The sequence below is a fragment of the Syngnathoides biaculeatus genome, chromosome 5, assembly GCF_019802595.1.
Source record: "Syngnathoides biaculeatus isolate LvHL_M chromosome 5, ASM1980259v1, whole genome shotgun sequence".
NCBI classification, from domain to species: domain Eukaryota; kingdom Metazoa; phylum Chordata; class Actinopteri; order Syngnathiformes; family Syngnathidae; genus Syngnathoides; species Syngnathoides biaculeatus.
Window position 1 is genome coordinate 29048981 of NC_084644.1, and position 10742 is coordinate 29059722.

The window sequence follows — 10742 nt, forward strand, 5'->3', positions numbered from 1 at the left end:
GCTCATTTTGGATGACGGCCCGTCTGAGTCAGAGAGGACATTATTTCCAAAGATTCTATTTTTGGTAGGATCTCAAACGTTAAGCCCTTTCTCCCGCTCTTTACTCACGTCTGTGTCAGCATTGAGGAGATCTTGGTGGAAAGTGACGGCGTGATGGTTGCCAGGGGTGACCTGGGCATCGAGATCCCCGCAGAAAAAGTCTTCATCGCCCAGAAGATGATGATTGGTCGCTGCAACTCGGCTGGAAAGCCTGTCATCTGTGCCACGCAGGTCAGAGTGGGACGACTGTACAAGTTCTGGATTGTATTTACATATGACGAACACACACGGGGCGGTACAGTGGCTCAGATGGTAAAAAACATGCAACATTAATTGGATACTCTCAATTGTCCCTAGGTGTGATTGTGAGTGCGGCTGTTTGTCTCGATGTGCCCTGCGATTGGCTGACAACCAGTTCAGGGTCTACCCCGCTTCCTGCCCGTTGACAGCTGGGATAGGCTCCAGCACTCCCCGCGACCCTCGTGAGGATAAGTGGCAAAAGAAAATGGATGGATAAAACACACAGTGATTCTGTGAGGTTATCATAATTGCCGTGACACACAATTGCGGAATTACGATTTGGATAAATTCATGTCCAATAAAAGATAAAATCAACTTTCCGTTGATTCATTTGTATTTCCGCTCTCATATTACTGAATAACATTTTGCACCAATTAAATGTTGGCTAAGCCTAAAATAATAATAATAATAATAATAATAATATTGTATCAAAGTAGTACGCACATTGTACGTCATTCACAATCAGTGATTTCAGGCCAATTAACCTTTGCTGATGATGTGATTATTTTTTTACAATAAAAAATAGATATTCTTAATCTAAAATAAAAAAATAAATAATTCACATGAATCAAAATAAAAATTTATTTTAAAAAATATATATTAAATACTCATTGTAGTTATAGTAGAGTTTGACTAATTGAATGTCTAATAATATAACATTTAAAATATTTGAATGTGAAAGAAATAGAACATGGGGGTTGAACCAAACTTTACCACGCTGCATCAAGGTTTAAAACACTCACCAACCCACCCACACACACACATACAATTGAGCATTTTGGCCAGTTAAACGTTGAAAAAAATAATAGACATACGTATTGTGTATTACAGTTTCCAAGAAAATGTCAGATAATCCTGGCAAAACCAATCAAAATCATGGCGGTCTCATCTCGGGGATGCGCTGCTTCCCTGTGAACTCATCCGCACATCCTCTACTACACACGCATGTGCACACGTCCTCTCCCCTGCAGCCATCTTGAGTCATGTTTATGTATTTGCTGACTCTTGGCGACAGCGTTACGGAGCATCTTTGCCACGCATCACGTGAACTCTCAAATAAGGAAAAGAATAAGCACTTTTTGTGGTCCGTTACTGTACCAAATGTGAATCTCACCCTCAACTCAAGGTGGGTACAAAAGAGCAATTAATGGAGTACTGTTACGCATTCTAGTGATTTATGTGGTCTGGCCATTATATAAAGGGCCCCATCTATGGCTAAGTTGTTACCCTGATGCAAACATGTTTGACACCAGTTTCAGGAACCTTTTTTTTTTAATCCAAGCTAATGTATTGTATGTGTGTGTGTGCACATCCAGATGCTGGAGAGCATGATGGCCCACCCGCGGCCCACCCGAGCAGAGAGCAGCGACGTTGCCAACGCCGTGCTGGACGGAGCGGACTGCGTTATGTTATCTGGCGAGACCGCTAAGGGGCTGTTTCCTGTGAAGGCAGTGGCCATGATGCACTCGGTGTGTGTTTGCGTGTATGCGTGTTTGTTTGTGTTACACTTCAAGCCCACCGCTGACTCATTTGCTCCCCCACTCTGTCCCGTGCTGTCAGATCTGCAGAGAGGCAGAGGCGGCCATTTTCCACCAGCAGCTATTTGAGGAGTTGCGCCGGCTGACTCCTCTCTCCTCGGACCCCACGGAGGTCACGGCCATCGGAGCCGTGGAGTCGTCCTTCAAGTGTTGCGCCGGCGCCATCATAGTCCTCACCACTAGTGGCAGGTGTGCACTCCGACCCTATCAGTACAAACCATCAAGTCAAGTAAATCCTGCACATGTAGATTGAATTGTAGAGAAAATTCAGTTCCAGAGGCGGCCAAGTTTGAAAAAAGCAACATGAAATTATCGGTTGGTCTACAAAAAAGAACTCGTCCCCAAATATATGATGTAAGTTAGCTAATTTTGTTTAGAGCTACCATTTTAGGGTCATTATGGGTACTTCCAAAGGTGTCCTTTAAAGATGGATTCAAATTTCGACCACAAGAGAACCATAAAGACCAGCAGACGGATTTCACGTGAAGACATATTTTGACTCATTGGCATAGAAACAAATGAAAAAACTTGATTAAATATACAACGAATCACTATTGGATTGGCAATTGCAAAATATTTATCAATTCCCATCTCCAGCTACATCCATCCATCTATTTTCTGAGCCGCTTATCCTCACTAGATGTGAGCAAATAATTGCAATAGTGAAGCTGCATGGGGTTCGTTGGTACTGAGGTTACTTTGCGCCAACGTTCTCGCTAATTTTTTATGCGTGTGAGCAAACACACTCAACCCCTGAGGGCTCCCTTTGACCACTGTGAGCAACATCAGGCGTGCGCTCAAACTGCGGTCAGGTCAGTGCAGTCCATTGAAGTTACATTAAAAGATTACGATTGCTGCATTTATATTCCCATCAGAACACTTTAAAGAAGAATTTTACATGTTTTTGCAGACTTAAAATAAAAATATCAACAACCTTATATGATATTTGGTCTTCAACATCTGAACAACAATCAATCTGTCAATAATATAATATTAATTGATACAGGGTCCCGCGATTTGCATGCTGATGATAATTACAACTTACATAGCCATTCTGTTGAATATTTCCATCAAAGTAATTGACTTAACTCTCCTTTTATACCGGACCCGTTTTAAAAAACAACCAAATGTGATTCATTTCTCCCTAAGGAAAACTACAGATGGAGAAAGTGCAGGTTTTTTTTTTTTTGTTTATTGTGTTTTGAACTTATGTTTTGCATATGCAAACAGATTCACTGCAATGACCTCCCCTAGCAGGTATAATAAACTTGACATGAATGAGCTTTGGGTCATGATTATTAATCATTTGTGTATTATGTGTGTGTATGTGTGTGTCTGTTGTTTTGTGTTTGTTGTGTTGTTTTTGTGTCTTTATAGGTCAGCACACCTCCTGTCCAGGTATCGGCCTCGCTGTCCAATTATTGCAGTCACCAGGAGCCCACAGGTACACTCACACACACACACACACAAAAAACAAAAAAAACACTTCCAATAAACAGTCAGTTGGTAGCCATCATGATGGACCCGAGTTTTTCAAGATACGAGGGTCATTGGGCAAAGGTTTTGCTTTGACTTGCAAGTAGAATTTAAAACAAGAGCCCTGCATGGCAGCACTAAACAAACTCAACATAAACCAAAGACAATTGCATGATATTTAAAACAACCAAACATTGGCTCAAGAACAAGCTTAATACTAACATTTAATGAGAAGTGCAATTGACACGTTAATGGTTAGCATTGCACACTTAATGCAAGGGCTATTTGAACACAAATGGCGGATCAACACATGAAAACAGATCATTTAAAAATACTCACCAGCTTATATGTGACCCTCCAATATGACACAGATCAGAAGTTGCACCGCACTGCGACTTTTGATCGGGTTTCGTGATGGAGGGTCACATATTCTTTGTCCTCAATGAAAAATTAGTCATGTTGTATTACACCACCTGAGTGGTAGTAGAGCTCTCTTCTTGTTCGTTTGCGTACATGCCTGTATTATGCAATACTGCCCGCGAGTGGGCAAGACATGCACACCAGAAGAGTCATTCACAGAATCGGATGCAATAAATAGGGTAATATAAAAATGCTATTTGTTGTCTTTTGTGAGGGTCTACATAGTAAAGGGGGCTCACCATATAAAATCTCATCAACACCCGTTTATTTTACAGTACATCACGCTCATGTTTGCGAGAACTAAATGGTGTCAAAAAGTCTTTAAATGTTGGCCATGACTGGATTATAAACGTGAGTAATGTTCCGTAAATCCACACGGGCGCCTTCTTTGCTCGCTTGGCACCGCCACCTGAAGGTCGGAGGTCAGGTGAGTCATCTGGAGCGTCACATCTGGACCTGGTGTGGCTGCACTCAAGGCCGCTGGCGGGACTCCTTCAACCCACGAAGCTGCCTCTGAAGGCACTAACGGGGTCAAACAGGCCGTCTCAACCAGTCTGGAGGTTCAAAGTGCGTTCAAAGATATTTTTAAACATCTTTAAAACGGCACTCCAGAAGCTTCACAATATTACGCTTCACTTATTGTGTCCTCAGTGCATTGCAGTTTTTTTTTTTTTTTTCATTTTACACAGTACAGTTAAGTACAGTTACTAATTGTACTTAGGTACACATTTCAGGTCAAGTAAACATTTACTAGCTCCTTGAATGTAGCCTGAATAGTAATACACAACAGGTAGCATCCCTGCCAGTAGCCTGTACACCACAGTGGCTAATACCATCATGAAATAGCCAGCCAACATTGCGTTCTTATATGTTCTCTTCTACGTCATTCAACTGAGCCTACCCACCTTCAAAGGGCATGCATTCATTCATGGTCATCGTGCTTATGGAGAAGCATGTGTAGTTTGTGACCCCAAGAGGACAAAATTAATATCTGCACCTCACATGCATATAGTGTAGTTTGTTGGTGGTGAAGAGTATGCGTGAAACTTAAATATATATGATTTCTATCATAAACACTTGGTCACTACTTCACATATTTTGCTTATTGTGGTGATGGTCTGGAATGTAACGGCCTTTATACATGAGAGATTACTGTATAATCTAATCGTAGACCGTATACTATAAAGTAAGTTTCTTTCGGGTTGTCCCGTTAGGGGTCGCAACAGCATGTCATCTCAGATGAAACACTCATATTGGTTTGGCACGGTTTTTACGCTGGATCCCGTTCCAGACGCAACCCCTCAGTGGGAGTAGAGACCCCAGTGAGATATAAACTCTTGACCCCTGGTTTACCAAACCAATGCTATGGGGCCTTCATAGACCGTATACTAAGATTTATGATCATTTCCCTAAATGAAAATATTTGTTCATCTATACTGTTTTGGGTACAAATCATATTACATTTGTATTATGAAAGGGTTGAGTTGAGAACTAGCTCAATTTTTGTTTTCCGCTGGCCACAATATATTCCCAAGTCTCCTCTGACCTATTTGGATGTGCACTGGCAAACTTAAGGTGGTCTGCACATGTGCATTCTCGAAGAGGTTCATGATTACAGTCCATTTCAGCCTTGCACAGCTTTTCAGTCTTGTCCCTAACATCTTTTGACAGCTCTTTAGTCATGCCCATGGTGGTATAGAGATTGGAATGTACAAAAATGATTCAGAGAAGAGATGCGCTCTGTGACTGTACATCCAGCCAGCCACTCATTCGCTTTGTGTATTCTCCCTCCATCCATCCAAAATGGTGCTCTTTGGTTTCTTCCTTTTCCGGAAATTCCATTGTATCATGTCCACCATGTGTGTCAAGCATACCAATTTGAATTGGCACTTCAGTGAAATGATTTTTTGCAACTTTTTCCGCTGGGTTGACTCCAATATGCATATAAACAGTAAAATCTACTGTTTATTGCAGTGATTCCCAACAAGTGTGCTGTGAGCGCCTTTCAGGTGTGCTGTGGGAAATTGTCAAAATCGACTGAATTTAAACCAAAAATATTAATTTACGTGAAATGATGTTTCTATGTCCTTCAATTTAAGACAGGCATCGTGACAGGCAAAACAAATAAATGTTCTTCTATTAGATGCAGGAAGTAGAGACATTTTTGTTTGTTGGTGTGCCGTAAGAATTATTCAATTGTAAAATATGCGCCACGTCTCCCTAAAGTTTCTTTCTTTCGGCTTGTCCCTTTCGGGGTCGCCACAGCGTGTCATCTCAGATGAACGCACATATGTTTGGCACAATTTTTACGCCGGATGCCCTTCCTGACGCAACCCTTCTCAGGGAGTGGAGGCCCCAGTGGGATACGAACCCACAACCCCTGGTTTATCAAACCAGTGCTCTAACCACTGAGCTGCTCGCGCCACGTCTCCCTAAAAGTTGGAAATAACTAGTTTGGTGGAAACGGGGATGTTTTCACCACGTTTTCTATTCCTTCATGAGGCAAAAACATGGCAACTCTCGAAATGATTGTTTCAGCTTTGTGGCCAATCAGTGAAGGTCTGTTGTTGTGCAGGTGGCTCGTCAGTCACAGCTGCTCCGAGGAGTCTTTCCCGTCATCTTCCACCCTCTGCCTGCGCCCGTCTGGGCCGACGATGTCGACAACCGGGTCAACTTTGGCATGGATATAGGTGAGGTTTTTGACTTTTGTTTTTTTTTTTGGGGGCAGTGTCAAGAATACTTCTGGGGGTCCTTCTCTTTACGCAGTTGACGACATCCAGATTTTGGAGTTCATGAATGCTGTGCTGTTGTCATAGTTATGGCTCTTCATTAGCTATTTTTGCATTTATTTCCTACAAACATTTACTGATATGATGACTTTTGTACCACGTTAAGGTAAATTAATGATGGGCTATGATTTGTTCTGACGTTAAGTACAAGTTATTTATAACGCATCTGTTATATTTGAATTTGCATTCAGCACATTCATTTTAGTCTTTGTGTAGCAAGATTTTAATGATGATAAAAATAATCAGAATCATCTTACTGTATGTCAAAAACACATGAGAAATTTGTCTGCAGTAGTTGAAGTCGTTCTAGTATGACAACAGAATCAATTGACTGAATACATTTGTGGGATAAAAACATGTAAACAGTCACTAATGTGATAATGTTGATACACTTTTTTTTCTTAAATACGATTGTGCTACATTAATTGGAAACTCTACATTGCCCTTCGGTGTGATTGTGAGTGCAAATGGTTGTTTCTGTGCCTGGCTATTGGCTGGCAACCAGTTCAAGGTGAACCCCGCCTCCTGCCCGAGGTTAGCTGGGATAGGCCCCAGCAATCCCGTGACCCTTGTGAGGATAAGCGTCTCAGCTAGTGTAATTGTGTATATGATGCAGAGTCTGAACAATTTTTTTAGTAGTTTGAAATGATTAATAGAACCATAGTCTGGTGCAGAGAGCATTGTGCAAATGGTGCAGAGAGTTCTCAAGCACAGGAGTGGCCAGTATTGGTCAAATATTATATTGGTCAGGGCGGCAGATGGTGGCTCATCTGGTAAAGCGTAAGGCTCACAGTTCTGAGGTCCCGGGTTCAATCCTGGACCCGCCTGTGTGCAGTTTGCTTGTTCTCCCCGTGCCTGCGTGGGTTTCCTCCGGACACTCCGGTTTCCTCCCACATTCCAAAAACATGCAACATTAATTGGGCACTCTAAATTATCCCTAGGTGTGATTGTGAGTGCAGCTGTTTGTCTCAATGTGCCCTGCGATTGGCTAGCAACCAGTTCAGGGTGTACCCCGCCTCCTGCCCGTTGAGAGCTGGGATAGGCTCCAGCACTCGCCACGACCCTCGTGAGGATAAGCGGTGAAGAAAATGGATGGATGGATATATTGGTCAGATAGGCAAGTACTGCAGCCTAGTGAGATTTCTGTACTGAGTGCACGAGTCATGTATAATTGGCCCAGCGGTGAAAGTTCTTTTGTATGGAATCGCTTGCTGAATGTTCTGAACTCCTGGTGTCACATTTGGTAGAGTAATCTGTCTTGCCTGGAGAGTAAGTTGTAATACAATATTTTCACAACTTTTTTTAGACGATAACCATAATATTGCCATACAGCGATTATTCGTGACAAGGGGTCCTTGGTTTCGGAGTGTTCCCCGTAGATGTTTTTGAATAATGACCAAAGACAGTTTTTCATGTGATTGTGTTTACGGCTTGGAGGTGTTTTAATTTCTAAATGTTTAGTTTAAATATGATTTTACAACTGCCATAGTGTAGGTGGGATTAATCATTTCTTGTGGTAAATGATGGCTATAGAATAATGAGCTCCAGTCATATGTCTCCATCATAAAGACTTTATTTGATGTACAAGAAACAGTTTAAGTAACATTTTAACATTCGTCACTGGTGTAATAATCACAGCTTCGACTCATATAGCGGATTTGACGGGTCCCATGGCTGCTTTACACAGGATATGCATACAAGAAGAGAGAACAGGTGCATTTAGGGTTTTTATTGAAAGCGTCCAGAGATGGTGTGTACCAGAGTTCTTGAGGGTGAGGGCTGCAACATGGAAGGCTCGCCCCATAGGTCCACAGGCAAGTACAGAGACCAGAGTTGGAGGACCAAAGGTCATGGGATGGGTGAATGGGTAAAGGAGTTCTGATAGCTACCGGAGTAAAATTCTACATTAATCATTAACTGCAATGTTGAATGTCATATGTGTGCCTGGGAGGGGAGTGTCTTCCCATTAAGAGACTACGCGTCAAGCATTGCCACTTGCATTCAAATCTGGGTGGCGAAGACACAACTGCATCGTAAATCGGGGACCCTCTGCAATTGCTTTTGGTCACGCGCTCACACCGGCATATTAATTCTGTGCCCCAGGGAAGGCGAGAGGATTCTTCAAAGCGGGGGACATGGTAATAGTGGTGACCGGCTGGATACCGGGGTCCGGTCACACCAACATCATGAGGGCCGTCCACGTCACATAACCATCGACAGCGCAACGAAATACTTGCTGCATTCAGTGAGCACCTGTTTATCGTCGCTCTTTGAACTCTCTGAACATTTCACAACAGTGTGACAGGTTGCTAACATTTCCATTCACACATACATTATGTAACATCTCTTTTAATGGCAATGACTAAAACAATTAAAACTTGACCCAGTCATAACGTATTCTCTCCTCTTGTGTTGCTGATGGGATTGAAACTTCTCCCCTTTTGGCAGTCCACGCTCACATTTTCAGTTACGTGTGAATGATAAATATGAAGACAGTTGCCGCCGCCGCCGCATATCATTATCGATGCTCTTTACGGACTCGGCCTTTTTATTCCAGTCACATAGGCTTCCTCTCCGGTGGAGCAGTTCTTTTGTTTCATTTTTACGAGTGCAGATAGGAGAGATGACTTGTGGTCTTTTGTCCACTGAGATGACCCAGATGCCCGCGACTGCACAATGTTCCGTAATAAAGTCGTTACACAGTCCTTTCATTCACTCCTCCCTCAACTGGCTTCTCAGACATTTATATGCGAGTCCGGGGACGTTTGGATGGATTGTACATCTGTCAAAGACATCTAAAACGGTGACGTAGTCGACCATTAAAAAAAAAAAAAAAACGGTACGTGTTGTAACAAGGCCTAATTTGACATTGTAATTAGTATCAGAAAATATTGGGCCTTGTGAACGAAGACTAAAAAAAGCCACTTGATCAGATTGCTGCGATGTCATCACCCTGTATTATTCATAGTGTATTTCCATAGCAGCTGAAAATTGATTTGACATATGCTGTGATGTTTTTTGATTTCTTTTGATAGCTGTTTTTTTTTATTTACACATTTATTGTTTTTTTTCTTATTCACTGTGTGCATCACACAGTTTAAGGAGACATTCCTGTATTCTGTAATTCTTTTGCAGATAGTGTTCCCATACGTCACAGTAAATAAGCTTATTTTTCAAATTTCACCAAAGATAAAGAATTACTAAATACTGTATTAATATTCACATGTCACACTGTGGTTCAAATCAAAGCGATGGAGGAAAAGTGAGAAATCCTGCCACTTTTTGTGCCATTCTAGCAGACTTGTGGAGACATACTTTTCAACGTCCAAACTGCATATGGTAAATCGCAGTCTAAGTTACGCTCTCAGCAGTATTTAGCTTGTTCTCTAACCTTCAAAATGATTGACGGTCATCCCTGCAGAGACTATTTCCAGCTCATTGTAGACAAGATAAAAGAGAAGATGATTTGGAACTGAACCCACACTACCTGTAAAAAAGTCCAATAAAGAAACCACTATACCACCATGACCAATTAAGAAGTCAATTTTACGTATTACGGTATGTTCCCTTTGAGAATTTAAGAATACATTTTGTTAATGTGAGAAAAATAAAACCCTTAATGTAGTCACCGCGATTCATAGATGTGCTTCACAAATGGACATTGAACTGTGACCTTGAGATGACCCCCTTTGAACTCTGTTGCTTAGCAAAACAGCAGCACCTACTGGCTCACTTAAACAGTCTCGGAATGAAATGATGGGAGAAGAATGCAACTAATGCTCATTTTAATAATTGATTCATCAGACAATTTGATTTTCTTTTCGTAGATTAACCTGACTACACCAAATAATTTCCATCCTCTTTTTCAAAAACAGGACATTATTTTAAAGTATATATATATATATATATATAAATATATATAATGTTTTTAAATGTTTCTTAGTTTTTATTCATTTAATCACGTGAAGCACATTGAGTTACTTTGTGTATGAAATGCGCTATATAAATAAATTTGCTATGCCTTTGCTTTGCTTCCACGAGACTCGTGATCGGTCCACAATGTTATGCGTGCCCCAACAGCCCACCTCCCTCATCGCCAGTTGAGTAATTTGCGGGTTTATCGTGGCCGTGCTGGCTCAGGGTCACTCGCCCGCTCGGACAGACGCGCGGGATGACGCAC

The 10742-nt window shown here is 41.7% G+C and overlaps 1 protein-coding gene across 1 annotated transcript in view; it reads left to right on the forward strand.

Annotated features, from left to right (window-relative positions):
* pklr (pyruvate kinase L/R) overlaps nt 1-10742 on the forward strand; it is a 39354-nt gene that overhangs the window by 16314 nt on the left and 12298 nt on the right. The window contains exons 7-12 of the mRNA XM_061819652.1: nt 120-270; nt 1656-1808; nt 1900-2066; nt 3255-3321; nt 6349-6463; nt 8666-10120. Coding sequence (XP_061675636.1) covers nt 120-270; nt 1656-1808; nt 1900-2066; nt 3255-3321; nt 6349-6463; nt 8666-8772 — 760 coding nt within the window. The 3' untranslated portion in view covers nt 8773-10120. The remainder of the gene's footprint in view (nt 1-119; nt 271-1655; nt 1809-1899; nt 2067-3254; nt 3322-6348; nt 6464-8665; nt 10121-10742) is intronic.